Source organism: Haemorhous mexicanus, chromosome 1, assembly GCF_027477595.1.
Source record: "Haemorhous mexicanus isolate bHaeMex1 chromosome 1, bHaeMex1.pri, whole genome shotgun sequence".
Classification (NCBI taxonomy): domain Eukaryota; kingdom Metazoa; phylum Chordata; class Aves; order Passeriformes; family Fringillidae; genus Haemorhous; species Haemorhous mexicanus.
Genome location: NC_082341.1, coordinates 28369020 through 28385939, shown reverse-complemented (window position 1 = coordinate 28385939; position 16920 = coordinate 28369020). Strand labels below are relative to the sequence as shown.

General features: G+C 37.3%; 1 protein-coding gene across 4 annotated transcripts in view; it reads left to right on the top strand.

Moving 5' to 3' along the window:
- Positions 1–224: 224 nt before the first annotated feature.
- Positions 225–16920, top strand: part of ETV1 (ETS variant transcription factor 1) — a 67035-nt gene continuing 50339 nt past the window's right edge. The window contains exons 1-5 of one of the 4 annotated variants that reach the window (XM_059843993.1): positions 225–385; positions 933–1067; positions 1858–1945; positions 3676–3723; positions 13566–13619. In XM_059843993.1, the coding sequence (XP_059699976.1) occupies positions 1023–1067; positions 1858–1945; positions 3676–3723; positions 13566–13619 (235 nt within the window). In that variant the 5' untranslated portion in view covers positions 225–385; positions 933–1022. Of the gene's footprint in view, positions 386–690; positions 842–932; positions 1068–1857; positions 1946–3675; positions 3724–4018; positions 4241–13565; positions 13620–16920 lie in introns of those variants that run through there. The other 3 variants (XM_059844002.1, XM_059844012.1, XM_059844023.1) reach the window with 3 other exon arrangements.

The window sequence follows — 16920 nt, the reverse complement described above, 5'->3', positions numbered from 1 at the left end:
GCCCGCGGCAGGATCCCGGGATACCGCCGGGCACCCGAGCGCGACTTCCGAAGCGCTCCGCCGCCGGCGGCGCGGGCCGGGGCAGCGGCGGGAGTCGCCCCCCGCGGGGCCGGGCGGGGCGGCGGGGCCGGGGCCGGGGCCGGGGCCGGGGCGGGCGGGCGCGCGGCGATCGGCGATCCGGCGGGGGGCGCGGGGAGCCAATGGGCGGCGGGGATCCGCCGGCGCGGCTCGGGGGCCCCTGGAGGAGGAGGAGAGGAAAAACCACGGGATTGAGCTCTGTCAGTGGCGCTCGCGGCTTCCAAGGGGGAAGTGCCGGGGAATAATTAATGTTTTTATTAAAATTGGAGGGAATTTTTTGCAGCCGATCGCCGCGCGTGGCCTTCAGGTGGGTCTTCCCCCGCAACTTTGCCCGCCGCCCCGCAGGATTGCGCGGCGGCGGTGGGGCTGCGGGAGCGATCCTGCGGGAGAAGGTGGCTGGTGCGCGGGGCGGGGGGGCCGTGTGTGTGTGTCTGTGGGTCTGTCTCTGTGTGTGCGTGTGTGTGTGAGGGCGGTGAGTGCGTGGCCGCCGGGCGCCGCCGCCGCCGCCGCGAGGTGCGCGGCGAGCCCCGCGTTCGCCATTACGAGTTGAGCACACGCTTGCGAGAGCCGGGGCTGCCGCCGGCGCGGATCGCCCGCGGGCGCGGCGCGCAGTGTAAATAAAGCCCTGCCTCTCGCCCCGCCGGCCGCCGCCGCCGCCGCGGAGTGCTTTTGCTCCGCGTTTTGCTGGCAGGAGCGTGTAACCCAGGTGAAGGCAGAGAAGGGAGGGTTGTTTTTATGAATGGGACTCTTTGAGGTTAATTAGGTATGCAAATGCAAGCAGTTCATTCATGCTGCTTTTTTTTTTTTTTTTTTTTTTTTTTTAAATCTAAAAGCCATCTTGTATTCCCCTCTAGGCTCATTGGAGTCCAGATCCCGAGGAAATCTCCAGATCAAATGCCCAGTAAATAAAAACACTGAGCTAAGACTCGTGGAAGAGCTGCAGAATGGATGGATTTTATGACCAGCAAGTGCCTTACATGGTCACCAATGTGAGTGATCAGTTCAAAGTTGGTGTTTATAAACTTGACTCCGACTTATTTCTGTGGGGGAGTTTTACAGACACAGTCTCTGCTTTGTTACTGCTGTAGGGGCGACTCTTCATCTGGGAGCTTTGCTTGCAAGATGAGCCTATCTTCTTAGTTATTGCAATAAAGCATCGTGTTCTTTTAAAGACAGTTTTGGGATGATTAAAAAATCATGCACATGATTAGCGGATGAGGGAGGCGAGAGCAGCAGCAGCTGCATTCAAAGTTTCTGGCTGCGTTTGCCTGCAACGTTCAAAAGAATGAAGTTGAGGCAAACATTAACCTTTTTTTTTCCTCTCTGTTTTTTTTTTTTCCTTTCAGGACTTTGCAAACAATTTTATAAGTAACACAGGGAAACAAAGCCGTCTATTATAATTTCATGTCTGGGTTCTCCTGCATAGCCTATGCTATGGGGATTTATGGGCTATTGTGTAGGTTTGTATACTTTAGATGCTAAAAATAAAATTGGCATTGTGTTGCTGCTTGAGTACATTATATGTGTATTGTACAAATAGATGTCTACATAGATAGATAGAAATGTGTTGCATTTAGATGTAGGAATCTTTGGGAGGATATTAGGTGTTCAGCAATATCTTTTGTTAGAAATTGAAGGCTGGCAAGAAGTCCCTGTTTGAAAATGTAAAGAATTTATGCCAACTTTGCATATTCCTGATTAATTAAAAAAAGCCCAAAACAAACCCAACCAAATCTCAAACCTCAGATTTCTAAAGTAACTGATCTTTCCTGTTTATAGAATCCGCGTGGGAGAAACTGTAATGAGAGACCGACAAATGTCAGGAAAAGAAAATTCATTAACAGAGACCTGGCTCATGATTCAGAAGGTGAGGGCTTGTTGTTCTCCCCCCGCCCTTTTCTTACTAATGCAGAGAAGCTTTTTGAGAGCTCTTTATTTATTTATTTTGGAGATAAATATATCTAGATCAATCTGAATAAACATGACAATCTGAAAACTACATTCACTAATGCAAAACAAACTGGCAAAGGCAATAAATTTATAAAGTTGAAAGTCTTTCCTTGACTTACCCTGTTGCATTTTGTGCACATGTGGCACACGGATGTTATGCACTGGGGCCAAGCCTTTGCGGCATCTGACACAAGTCATGGCACCTGGGTTTTCACCATCAAGTCACTTCATATTTAGGGCATTCTTCATCCCTTCCATCTTTTAACGTCCTTTTCCCTGGTATGTCTCCACTAGTGGTAGCAGGAGTGAGAGAATGTGGATGTGGAGATTTGATTTTCACCAGCTATACTGTGTAGCCAGGGTTCTGGTGCCTGCTGGCCAGTTTCTCTGGTTGTATAACAGTAACAGGGTTAAAAATCCAGGGAATTTCCATTAAGGGAACCTAGAGTGAAGAAAGTTTTGGAGGCCCAAAGGTTTGTAACTTAGTCCCATCAGTAGCCACTCAGGACTGTAGCTTGAGAACTGTGGGCTGGTAATAGCTGTTAACACTTCTTTAGGTTACAAAGTCTGTATTATGCTACGCCTACAGCCCTGAAAGTACACGAGACATACAGGAAGATATGCAGAGGCCTATAACTTACCCCTATGTAAGTCTTATCAGGGTAAGAACACACTGACACACTTCTCAAAATCCATACTTGCCTGGAAAAGTAGATTCAAAAAAAAAAGCAACTTTCTGATTTTCAGTTAAATCATTTCCCAATGTGCATGTGGGGTATCAGTCCACAGGATGAATGAATAGCCTCTGTCGTTTAAGTATATGTAAATAGTTATCCGTCAGCATTCATAAAAGAGGAAGTCTCTCTCAAAATACAGTAAATTAAAAATAAACCATTTGTTAGTTCAAATATCCTACTTAGTCTTAGCAAACAGAATTTTCGTAACTGAGTTTCTGAGGCTTGCAAGTAAGCTGAATGCTGCTCTGCTTTACACCCATTATAAGTAACTGATTTCAGTGCATTGCAAAAGAAAAGCTGCTGCAAAATTCAGTCCACGGAGAAGGTGGTTTTAGTCCTAAAGAAGTACAGTGAGTACAGCATAGAGGAAATAGTGGTGATTCTCATGTCATATGAAGTAAAACATTAGGGGAAGTACAAAAGATTTCCCATTTCTCTTTGCTATTGCAGCATCTCAGGTCACGGCTTCAGAATTTTTATATGATAGTTATGACCCTACTATTAAAAATACCCAGTTGTTGCTCAGGCAGAACTGTGGAAGTCCAAGCAAGCTTTATCTGGGGCAGATATTACAGGAGGAGGCCTGAATTGTGTAAGAAGAAATTGTTCACCTGTAAGAAATATTATGATTTTTAACTTTTCTATGTGTTGCTGAATGAGCCTTTTATACTACAGAGCTCTATTAGGGTTCTGGTTATTATTTCAAGAGCTGAAAATGCAGTAAGTGCTTGGGTTTTTATTAATAGGGGTAGAAAAATCAGTAACTGATGCCTCAGAATGCCTGCTTTTTCTGTACACTTGACTGCCAAACCAGAATTAATGTATATTGCTCTTAAGGAAGAATATATTTTGAACCTATTTTAATCTTTTGAAGAGATTAAATTTTATCCATGCCTTTATCTTTTTGCAGAACTCTTTCAAGATCTGAGCCAATTACAGGAGACATGGCTTGCAGAAGGTAAGGGAAAAAACTGCTTGTAAAAAGAGGAAAAACAACTCTGGAGGGGAAAAAAAAAGTCCTGAACTTGCTGTCTTAATGTTCAGCCCAATTAATTGAGCTCTAAAAGAGCCACCTCATGTGTCATGCATACATTAGAGCCTCTGATGAGTTTGTCTTTGGGGACTCTGGGGCTGCTCTACCCAGTGTCATCACAAATTACCAGGAGAAATTGCTTCCAGCTCACAATCACATCTGCTTTTGGCAAGAACTAATGCACCAAGACTTCAAGTTCTAAGCCTCTGTTCAGATTTTAATTGCAATTGATCAGGTTTATATTATTGTACCTCGAGAGACTACATACAGCCAGAACTGGGCTTGCTGTTTCCTTTTCAGCAGCACATATAATTATTTGGTGTTCTGGTGGAGTACTTTTCTGATGGCAGAAATTAGTTTCTCTGGGTTCATCGGGACGGGATGCTTCAAGATTTAAGTGCAAGTGTCTTCTTTCCACCTTGTTCACAACACAGAACATTAGGTGTGTATGAAATGCTTAACCAGTACTTTTTCTTTCTTTTATTTATTTTTTTTTTCCAGAAACCTTTAAATATTTTGCATGTTATTTTTGTCTTTGTATTTGTAGTTGTGAGATTCTGTACCGGGTGATTAGAAAACTAACACCGGTCTGCTTTACACATGCATGCTCTTTTAAGTATTTCAAATAATCTTGCAGAGCACATTCTAGTGAAGAGACAAGGTTTGAGAACAATCATGTACAAATCTGAATTTCGAGTAGTTGTTGAGATATTTGTTTAACACTTACAAAATTGAGCTGCTGCATTAGAACTTTACCAAGTTGCAAGGTACCTTTTTCCTTCTTCAAGTCTATTTGTTTTCAGCAACATTTTCTATTTTTTTTTTCCTTTGATATTTGCAGTACTGTTTATTTGAAGCATAAAGATTTTTGTGAATTATCTCTTCTTAATATTTCTGGTCAATTTTTTTATGCAAACTTCTGCATCTGAAATAGATATAAATTTGATGCAAGTTAAAATAATCTCTCCAGGTTCATCCTGATTTAAATGAATGTGAGTATTCATATATGTTTAAGTTTTTTCCTGTACAGGACTATGCACAGCTGTTTCTAGAAGGGATGTTCTGTGTTCAGTTTTTTGGGGTTTTTTTGTTTGTTATTTGTTTGGTTTTTGTTAGGGGTTTTTTTGGTTTTTTGAGGGTTTTTGTTTGTTGGTTTTGTTTTTGTTTTAAAGGAGGGATGTTGGGGTGAAATGCTTGCTATTAGTGTTCATAGAAAGGGAAACATTGCTGACTACTTGTTTATGCCCTGATTCTGTTTTAACAGCTTTTTGTGTGGTTTCTTTACCTATTAGTAAGTTGTGAGGTATTGTTTATTTTGATGACATTTTTATTCTGCTAGTATTAGTTTTAGTATGGGGTTATTCTGTGCATAATCAAAAACTCCTCCTGAAATTAATGGAACAGAGGATATATTTTTATGAACTAATACAATTCTTCCCTAATAACTGAAAATAGGCTGTCCTGGACTAAGATCATTTTGTAGTATAATGATCAGCTGTAGCTGTCTCCCTGTGGTGATTTTCCTAAGGAGCTCTTTACATTGTATCATCTCATTCATGTTAGCAAATCAGAGACATGTTAAAATGCTACTCAAAAGATACTATATTTTAATTTAGAGGTTAACTTTCAGTTTTATTGTTTCACTGGCATGGATGGTTTTGTGTCTGAAAAATGGTTAAATTTCTTTGATCTTAAGTCAGAAAAAATACAGGCAGATTCATAATGCATGTGCAGATAATAATGGAATTTTGAAAAATAATGCAGAATTTAAAACTGAAATTTGATCATTTCCATAGGTACCTAAATAAATGTAATGGCATTTTTTTTTCTGAAGGCACTGCTTATTTTTGACGAGAATCATTTGTTTGAGAGCCTTTTAACCTCTTTATCAGAGAGTATTTCACTGAATAAATTTAGATAGGTTTTGAGAGAAGGTGTCTAGTCCCATGTGAGCTAGGTTGAATAACCTTTATGAAGGCAGATAAAATAATCTGGGAAATACTTAAGAATGAAAAAAAAAGTTCATTTTTTTTTTACATAGCAGAAAGAAATAAACCTAAATAACACTATTTGTCCACACTATATTGCAACTAAATATTACAGATTTTTCAGTGTTCCAGAAATACTTTAAGAAATCTCTGTTTCGGGCCATGCCATGGTTTGAGCTGTTTCATGAAACAAACTTTGCACAGCTTTTCATAAGGCTAAACTAAAACTGAAATAAAAAGTTAAGATGACAACATCAAATATTGAACAATTAGCTTGATCCCAAAGTTTTATGGAAAAAAAACCCAAAAAAACAACACCCTTAACAACTTCTGTTAGTCTTTATAATATGCTTGTGTTTGAGGACATTGTAGATCTGCTTAAATGTCTATATGGATGAGCTTAGCCAGGAAACAGATTTTGAAATCGGACTTGTTTACCCATTGCTAGATGTGTCCATTTATGTTCTTCTGGACCTTCCTAGGCTAGAAGTCTGCCAATTTGGCAGCATCAGTACTGTTTACATATTTCTTTTCATAATGCTCTAGAGCCAGGGAAATGACCATGAAATTTTAAAACATCTTGACCCTTTTTAAGAAAAGCAGTGGCAGCTGACCAGGTTTCTCCCATAAGTTCGGATCCCCGCTGGGGAGTAACCAGGTCAAAAATCTACTTATTAGTTAGGAGAAGAAAGTGAGTTGCATTTTATGACACACAAAAATAATGCTTGTGGATTTTTCTTTGTTTTGCTTTTCCTGAAGCTGTCCTTACTGCCTCACATATTTTAGCCTGAAGATGTTTACAGTTAGTGTCACCTGTGACAAGTTGGTGGTAAACAAGTAAACAGAAAAGATATGTATTCTTTTCCTCTTGAAAATGGTGGGAGGTTCACTTGTATTAAAGAATTAATCCAAATGTAAACAATTTGTGTAACCTGTTTAATATTTTATTACTACATAATTAACAAGCTGAATACTACTTACAGAGAGCTCACAAATGTATTCCACTAGCTGCATAGTAGATTTTTATGGAAATGAGTTTTGATTCTTACTCTGTGTAGTATTTTATATATAAGAAAGACTCTAAATTATTTTGATGTAAAACTACTCTAAGATTGCCCTGTGTCAATTGTTATGCAAGACAGAAGACAGAGTATAACAGTTTTCTCATGCTAGAAATTGAAAATGGGAAGCCTTTAATAATTTTTTCAATGTTCAACCTTGAAATAGTTAAAGTTGCCTATTGCTAACTAAGACAAATATTATTTGGATTTTATATTTAAATAACTCAGTGGCAACACTTTGACAAGATGATACTATAAAATGGCTTTATTGATTCCATGTATTTGGAATCAGATTGGTTCTGTCAGGTAGCAATTGTTCGGTGACTTGAAAAAAGTGGTTAAAATATTAATCTAATGTTATCTTGTCATGGTAGCTCTACCTACTTGCTGTGGAACAAAATGAAGAGAGAACATATTGTTAGTGAGTGTCTCCTTTCTATGGTGAAAGCATTTGGTTTTGAGGAATACTCAATTAACAAAAAACTCAGATTTTTAAAAAATATTATTCAGATACTAATTTCTCCTACAGATTGTTTAAGATACATAAAAGGCATCCCAAGTGAAGACAAATAATAAATTAATGCACTAGATCTGCTTTTTAGAGCAATAGATAATAAGCTTCTCACATGGCAGTATACCAAAAACTAAAATATAACTTTCTTTGTGTGTTTTGAAAAACATACAAAAAGATTAAGTAAAGAGTAAAGGGTTTGAAATAACAGCTACAGGTAACGGGTTCGTGCCTCTACTGCAACTCTTCTAAAGTGAGTGGATGGCTTCTGCAGGCTACTGGTATTCAGAAGGCACTTCTTAGCATGTGAAAGTAAGTAATTTCACTCAAATAATTATTGGCCAACTCTGGAATGAACTTGAGGAAATAAGTTTCTTCCCTCTGTTCTCCTAATCTGAAGGTCCCACCAGTGTTGCAGTGATATCTAAGCAAGTGTTGACTTGTACTTTGTTTCTTGAATGAGGAGGTGTGAAAGGAAATAGTTTCTAGGTCTTGAAGGATTGTTTTTAATAGAAGAGAGTACTGGATCTTCAAATGTTAGTCTGGTTAGAGTGGCTTTGTTTAATCTGCCTAACTAGCTTTTTTCTGCCAAAAAGTTGTAAAATTTAGCCAGTGTAAGGCAGATGGTATCTAGCTACATTCAAGAACTATTCACATTTTTATAGGAGCAATAAGAGTCAAGAAATTGTAATTTAGTACCTCCGTGGCTAAATCTGCCTGACAGGAGCAAACACTCTTCAAAGAAGTGAAAACACTTACAGTTTGTAGTACAGAGAATATCTTACTCTCTTTTTTTTTTTTTTTTGTGGACTCTAGTGATCTGATAGATTTGATTTTCTAGTAGTGCTCGTGATCATAAATATATGCACCAAAAAAAAGAACAGTTAGATTGGGCAAAAAGGAGGGAAGGGAATGTTATTAAAATAAAAATCCAAAAGAAATAAACCCACCAAAAATCTACAAGTCTGAAAGTCTGTGTAGTAATAAACTTTTTCATGTTTTTCTTGTTTGCTAGTAAGGCAAATAATTTTACTCAGAATCATAATTGTCAAAAGTGGACAGGGGTTTGCTAACCATTAGGCATGTAGCAAAATACTAAATGTGAGAACTCCTTTTAAAGCTAACTTTTTTTCTCATTTTTAGTATAGCAGCAAATGAAGAGCAGATTCTGCAAACCCATCTTCATATTCCTAGGGATTATTCACATAAGGAAGAATTTTGAATCTGGAACTAGTTTTGAAGTGCATTTAAGTTTATTAGTCAGAGCATCTCATGTTATGTAAAAAGAGTTTGGGTTGTTTTGACAGCAAATCCAGTGCTTATGGGTAATAATTTTTTTTACCATCTTGAAATTTATCACTGTTTTACCTTCCCAATGCTTCTTTGTAAGAAACAGTTGTTCCTGTGGAAAAAGTACAGCCACCAACCAACACCCCCCCACCCCAGCTCTTGCAGGAATACTCACAATTTAGCCAATCTTTCAGATATTCAGAACTGACAATGAATCAAAGAAAACTCAATAGATCCATTACTGTTGAGGCCCAAGGTCTTATTTTAGCTGAGGCCAAAATACTACTGATCATAAGAATTTCCTGTCAATTTCAATTTCTTTTGCCACTTTGAATAAATGATGGATATTTTAAAACTAATTGCTCTTAGCTCTAAAAGTGAAGCATGAGGTCAGAGCACACAGTACCGCAGGAAGTGTTCTGCTACCCAAAATAAAGTTTTAAGTGAAGCATTTTCAGCTTCTTGTTTTTCTGGACAGTTTCCAGTTTTTGTTTTTTTTAACAGGAACACCTTTTTCTGGAGTGCAGCTGAGCTTTTGGAAGCAGTTTGTGAGTGGGAGAAGGAAGAGTTAAGTTTAAGCCTTTTATAGTTTGCTTAACTTTTCATTTATTAAATAACGTTCCTCAGCAGGTCTGTGCTGCATCTTGAGACAAAGCAGTGAAATCACTGTGTTTATGCCTAAAGTTCAAGTTTACTTTGCTGTAGCTTTCTGGAAGGGTGTGACATGAAAAGCTTGTGGTTGGGGCCACATGGTTCATGCTGGACTGTGTTTTTGTGAATGGAGGCAGAACTCCAGTTCTGACTGCTTGTCTTGAGGAATTGCTTCGGAGATCAGCTGTCTCATTCACTGGCAGAAAGAATGACTCATACATCTTCTGCCTTGTTTGGCTCCAGGTCATTGTTACAGTGGATAGAGCTGGTTTTAATTAAATATTAACTCCTTTTGTCCTGGATGCTTGTTAATGGGGACTTTTTGTTTACTTGCAATGAAAGCAAGCTAACAGGCCCGACTTCTAAACTTTTTTTTCCCTCCAAGTTGCTTTCCCTTTGCAAAATGAGCCGTCAGTTCAGCCTTTCAAAGAGTGTTTAAAGTTTTAAAAACTACAAACAAGCATTAAGTATTTTTGTGCTGTGAATGTTTGCATATCTCAGTAGGTAGTGAAACAGTAAAACCTAAACTGATAACATCTTCAAGATCGTCATTTAAATTTCTGCATGCTTTCCAAATCCTCTTGAAACATTATAGCTATAGTCAGAAGGAAAAAAAAAAAAACTTTTGGTAATATTCTAGGCTGAGTTGGATAGCTTATGCTGCAGATGTTGTCTGCTTCAGGAGTCTGAGACTTGATGGCTCTGAATGTGGAATGAACTCATGTAGCTGCTTCTGCTATAAGCAGTAAAAGCCACGTGCTTAATATCCTTCTAAACCTTTTATCAGTCTTTTGGAATATACTTTCCTTCTCAGACCCCCATAATTAAGTAGCTCAAGGAAATGTTCTCATTCAGATGGGTGATCATTTCAGATATCTTTTTTCAATTTCCCTCTCAATGGCAATGTAAAAAAAAAAGTTTTGCTGATTTCTGCGTTGTGTCTTGTGTATGTTAACAGAAGCTTTTATGGTGGCCTTGCAAAGTTGCAGTATTTATGAATAAAAGAGGAAATGAATGGCCTATGTATATAAATTTGTAGACAGTTGTGACGCTGTAAGTTACATTTTCCTTTCAGACATTCATGTTGAAGTGTCTTTACCTGCCTATTTAATTTGCTGCAAAATCTACCTGTAGTTATCCAAAATCCAGGTACAAAAGCCCTCCTCTGTCTGAGCGATGGGATGATGTACCCCAGTGATGCAGCATCTCACAGCGATGCTGGTGGAAAGTGTCTCTGTATGACGATGGGTGCTTGCATTTCAGCAGTATGATCATATGCAAGTTTCAGTTTTGCTTGCTTAGGAATAATATCAGATTAAGTGAAAGAAATAAGTACTCATTTCCACCAGTTAGTAGGTCCTTTTAATTTCTCCCTATAGGCTTATGGGCTCATTTCTAAGGTACTGATGCTACTAAATTTGCATTCCAGTTGGAAATGCATGCTCCTAGTTTGAATGTTTTGGTTGCTGTTATTTGTTATGTTTATATTTGGTAGGGTTTTAAATACTCTTTAACTTGCATTGTTCCTTTCTCTACAGAGGCTTTTAAGGCTATGTTAATATTGCATTTAAAGTAAATTTTGACAGCATAGTCTCCACCTTTTTCTAGAGTGCTGATACAATGATGCGCTCCATCTCTATTAAATACGCCTTCATAAATTTTGGGGATCAGTGAATAAAGTACATTTTTCTTGTTTACTCCATAAACAAGAGCAAATCGGGGGTAATGGCAGTAATGTAGTGGTTTCTATGACAGTTCAACCAGATATATTTTATTTTTTTCATAGATTACTATGGCTCGGTAAAAAAAAAAGGACCTTACTTACTGATATATACATAAATCTCTACAACAGTTTTTTTTCTGGACTAAGTCAAATTAAACTGATAAAACTAGAATGAAGCACTGGTGAAGCTGTCCAGTGCACAGAAGATGTTCTCTGAAAAGTTATATGAGATTTCTATCCCTGTTCTTCAACCACTAAATGTAGCCTCTTTATTTAAACAGAAGGGGGTTTTGTTTTCTTTGAGGCTTTTAAAGATATCCTAGATTCACAAATTTATATGTATATCCCTACATATACATGTATATATAAAATGCAGGTGCATGTTAAAAAAATTAATTCTGCTAGCCTCTCTGCGGCATTTGAAAATGATGAGTGGCTTAAGAAAAATGTGTGGGATGTGTCTTCTGTAAACAAGAAGTTACTTGATTCAATTACTTTATTTCTGAATGTACTCACAGATGCTTCAAAAACAAGTGGAAATATTAGAAATCTTAGGAACTGATTTCAAAGTTGAAGACCTTGATTTCATAATCAGATTTTTCTGTGACGGTCAAATAGTTGGCATTTTTGTAAGGAAAATGCCAAACATTCACACATAGTCAATTGCATGAAATGTCAGAAATTGCAAAGAGTGTTAGTATTTTGGCTCATCCTGTCCCTGAGTTCATTCTTGGTAAAACTTCTGTGTTTCACTGGAAGAAAGAGAAATTGAATACCTCAAAATACTGGGTATATTTGGGTTGGTAGTGTTTTATACAACTTCAAACTTTGAGGAACCAATATGTCCTGAGAGGTACTGGTTTATTCAAAAAAGATGGGTTACTGTCAGGTTTGATTTTGTTCATTTTTCTTTTTTAATCAGAAACCTGAACAACAAAGCAACAGTAGCTATGCTTTTTTTTTCCAAAGTAACGCTAATTACACTTAGTGTACTTATCTCACACTTCTTTTCAAATCTGTATTTGCACATTTCCAAGGTCATTTGTTTTTAAGGGATATTTGCTGCAATTAAGACAGTAGGATTTTAATTGTATTTTAAAACCCAGAGCAAATAATTTTTCAGTATTTTGAGACTGATTCTGAACTCTTTACCCAGGAAAAAAACTTCCAGTTAAGTCATTAGAAATATTTCCTGAGTAAAGGAGTGGAGATCTGTCCATGAAGAGCACTGTAATGCACATTCAAAATAATTGCGAGTAATTTTAATTAAATTAATATTTTTAATTCAAATAAATGATATAAAAACTAGTAGAAATTTCACATATATAATGGGGAATATGCATTTCCTAGACTAGAAAGTGTTCCGAAGGGCACGAAAGTCACATTTTATCAATTAATGTATTTGAGAACATTTGATAGTCACAGTTTCAATAAAAGATTATATAAGCAGCATTTACTTTTCCAATCTTATTGGGTAACCAGACCCTGGCAGATGTTAACTTTTAATTGGGATCCTATGAATTATTTGCTTGCCTTTGGACAAGAACTCTGGAAAGTATTTTTAAACGAGAATTTTACGCAGCTTTGCTGCGGCGATTCCAGTTAGTGTGGATGTTGAGGAAAAGATGACAAAGTTAGGAGAAGATAAGCTGGATCTCTCTTGATGTACCAGAAACAGCCACTTCTGTGTAATGTTGTGCAGTTATTTGAATGTATTCATCTATAATAAACGTTTAGTGCTATTTCAGCTTAAATGGTTTAAATGAGTTTACCACGCAGTTTGAGAGACGGATAATGTCTTAGATATACAACGAAAAGGAAATGTGGTACCAGAGGAGCAAAATTATCTATCAGCAGACCGTGAAATGATTGTATTTAATAGCTCAGGTTTGTGATGGAAGTTTCCTAAAAGCAAAGACGATCTTACAAAAGGCAAATGGATGTTAATCATGATTTCTGTTTTAAGTAAATCTTTTTCGACGTCTGAAATGTTGTCATTGAACCAGGAATTCTGTGGTCTGGTGAAATAGTTCTCTTTGAATATTTTAAACAATAACAGAAAATCCCTACTGTGTTGGCTGACTGTCACGAACAATTGGAATCACTTTTAAGTAAGCAGAAGGTGTGGTAGTTTCAGATTAAAGAAGCATTGGTGCTAATCAGTGGGATTTGGTTTTATGTGGGCTTTATGTGCAGATATTTTGAAAATAAGCACTTATGAGTTTCACCAGTGGCTTGGTAGGTCCAGATCCTGGTACAGGGCGTGAGGCAGGGTCAGTGAGTCCCCACATCCTCCCATTCCCATTGTTCTGTGCCGGGACTTCTCTGGACTCATGCTGCACCACACAGCTTCACCCCAGGGCTTATCTGATATTAAAATGATGCGCTTGCCTGATTTTCATACCCAACAATGAAGAAACAAAAAATCATAATTTTAAATTTGACTGTGCTTTAAATTAAGCACGAGAGTCTTTATTTATGCTTTAATGGCTTATTTTAATTCTTGTTTTTTGTTTGTTTTGTTTTTGTTTTCCTTTCTTCAGCTCAGGTACCTGACAATGATGAGCAGTTTGTGCCAGACTATCAGGCTGAAAGTTGTAAGTATACTACAAATCATCACTTTTTTGAAATATACATATTTGTATATTTATATCTGCATCTTCGCATTTGTTATTTATTTTGTCCTCTGTGGTCATGTGATAGCTCCTTTTGCTGATCAGTGACATCAGTGTGATGACTAGATAAAGCAAGTGGCATTTTGATGTGCAGCCAAAAGAACTTCTTTGGGCTGAAGGTATAACCTTTAGCACGGGGCCCTTCCCTGTCATTTCCACCCACAGCCCCAGGGAAGCATGGAAAAACTCAGGCTGTGGAGGTGGAAGGAGTTTCTTTGTCTGTAGAGTGTGCAGAGGAGCTTTTTAGCTGGTACAGATCAGATACTGCGGGACGTAGGGTGCATCTCTGCTGAGCAGAAGTCAGGCTGCTCAACACATTTTGTGTATGAATAAATAAATAGAATTCTCCACGTTATCAATCAAATATAGCCACAGCTGAAGCATTTTAAAATTGTTTTAGCATTTTATGTGGCATTTTCTTGCTCAAACAATATTTTCCTTTGAGTTAATCGGTGATAGCAAGAGTTATGTTAAGCTGGGCGCTTTGCATTGTTTTCTACTTATATAAAAAGAGTTTAAACTTATTTTTATCAGCCTGTACTCCTTAAGTCTTGCCTTACCTTTTAAAATGCTCCTATTCTGTTAAATGCTGGCTCCATTTTGCTGTACCTGATGTTCTGTGGTTTTGGGTGATTGCAAGGGCATAGCATGAGAAACGTCTGACAGTCACAGGCTTCTTGGAGCTTCTTTTTGTAGCTTTGTTCTTCATGGCAAGGCTTCTCCCCATCATCAGAGGTCTCTTCTAAACAGTGTCTGCTGATTGTAGCAGAGCACATGGCAGCTTTTCCATTTTGCTAAGTAACTTAAATAGTTTATCCTGTTGGAGTGAATTACCGCAGTTCACTAAACCAGATATCTGTTAAACACGGCATTCATATACTGAAATATTAAGATTAATACAGAGAGATTAGGAAGAATTGCATTTAAATTGTCTTTCAATTAAAAAAAAATCACACTTACTGAATTTTCCCATAAATATTTTAGATTATTTTTTCCAGTTATTAAGAAGCTGTTTTAAGAAGAATTCATTGAGAGTATTCATAACAGCATTTTGTAAGGCAAAAAAAGCCCACACTTTTTTTTAAATCCCCTGGAATTGTTGCTGTGCAGAATAGTATCCCTGCACAGCAACAATTTAAATTAGTTTTTCTCTCAAAGTTCCTGTAAATATGCTAACCAACAATCATAGTCACTTTTAAACTTTGAAAATTGCCTTTAATAACAGAGTTGGTTTTTTTCTTTTTACCTCTGTCTTTAAAGATTATTTTTTTATTAAATTATAATACAAAAGACCAAAAAATCTGTAAATTGAAAATCAGATATGTTACTTTACATATGGATCTGTGTCCAAATATAGTCATTCATGCATATGCCTTTGTGTAAGAGTACAAAGTTCAACTGGGGCTTCTATTAACCCACAATTATCGTTACACAACAAGTCAATGATTCCTGGAAAATAATTTGAGGACTATGAAAAGCCCTATTGAGGCTGGCCACTGCTTTTGGTGATAAAGAAATTCTCCTAATATGGCTATTTTATTAATGCTGTTGTGTTTCAAAGTTCCTTAGCCACAGCTTACACAGTATTATCAAAGGAACATTTATTTCTTCATTTCAGTTGGTTTCTTTATCTTAAGTAAAGGTCAGGAGAGCTTCCTGGAGAGTTACTCTGGCAAAGGTTATGGAGTTTCAGACATATACTTGGATATAATGTATGTAGCTGTGGGCTCTGCAAAACAGGAACGGAGATCAACATAACCAAAGCCATGGGGAAATTACTGCTGCAGAAGTAGCACAATTGTGACTGTTTTCTCTAGGTCCAAGCCTGCCTTCAAACTCTATTATAATGACTTGCTCTATATAGTCTATAACTGTGCAGAACTGAGACCATTACTGGCAGCAGTCTGGCAGAAGCCCTTGATTTTATTTTTTTTTTAATCTACTTAAATTTCCTTTATTTTATTTATTTTTATTTTTATTTTTACATGGGAGAGAATGGACAAGCTGTCATAGATTTAGTGTTTAATACATTTAATTGAGGCAAAAATGAAGAAGGACAGAAGTGTAAACTGATGAAGGGGGTCGCAGTCACTTTAGTTTCAAGGCATCTAAACTAAACTGTGCTTTGCTACAGAAATTTCATTTATGGATCTGGATATAGGTAGGGGTGTGTATGTGATGTGCAAGTGTGTAAAGAAAACTGAAGTGTTCCCCAGTGAAACAGTTACAATCTTCAATCCAGGTAGAAAAAATAGTGACATTTTATTTATAGCTTCATTGCTTGAGAAAGGGGCTTTAAAGCAGAGATAGATCTGTGCTGTTAAATTGAAAGTTGTGTTGTTAAATTGAAACATTAAAAGGAGACTTAAGAAGGTTCAGTAACAGTGGCAGTTTTGGAACAGTGTGGTTAAAATTTTCTTGCCTAGAAATCACCAGCTTGGTAATCTGAAGAAATCAGCTCTTGAAGCAAGATGTGGAAGACAGTGGAGGAGCTGATATGCCAAGATCATGTGCTGTGTCCTAGCACTGAGCAGGATTAAATGCCCCTTAAAGTGCTGTGGCTTTTGCCTTTATTTCTGTAATAATGATTTTAACTAGTGAAACTGCACTGGTATTAGTAACTAGGGGAAACATTTAGTTTAGATTAGATATACAGTCCACTTTGTCCACTCAGGGATTTAACTTCAAAGCTAGCTTGGGACCATGAATATTTCAATTATGACTTGCTATTAAACTTCAATCAGTTTTTGAAAAGCAAACATAATATGTGTATTTATAGTTAGGTGTGGGCTTTAGATATTATGAGTGAGATCAACAGCTAGCCCAACTTCATGTTGTATTCTTGACGTTATTGGAATTACGCATAATTCTATTAGCTAAGGATCCAGCATGTCAAGCTTTAAACTGTTAAAAAGTGAAATTTGTTTTGTTACTACTTTATGTCTTCTGGAAAGAGGCCCTTCCTACCATAAGAATCTTAGAAATGACTGCACTTTCAAACCTTACTTTTTTGTCATCAAAGCCCCATCTTCTCTTACCTTTTTATGAAATATTTTTTAGTTTGGCATGCCTATCACAAGAAACCTTTTGGTAATTTTATTTAGAGTGATTGAAATTTAGAGTAGATAACAACTAGCTTATTTGGCTGCAATTTGAAAACCAAAACACAGTTTGGTTTCTTGTATCTTTCTACTTTCTTTGAGCACTGAAATTCTTGAGTTCT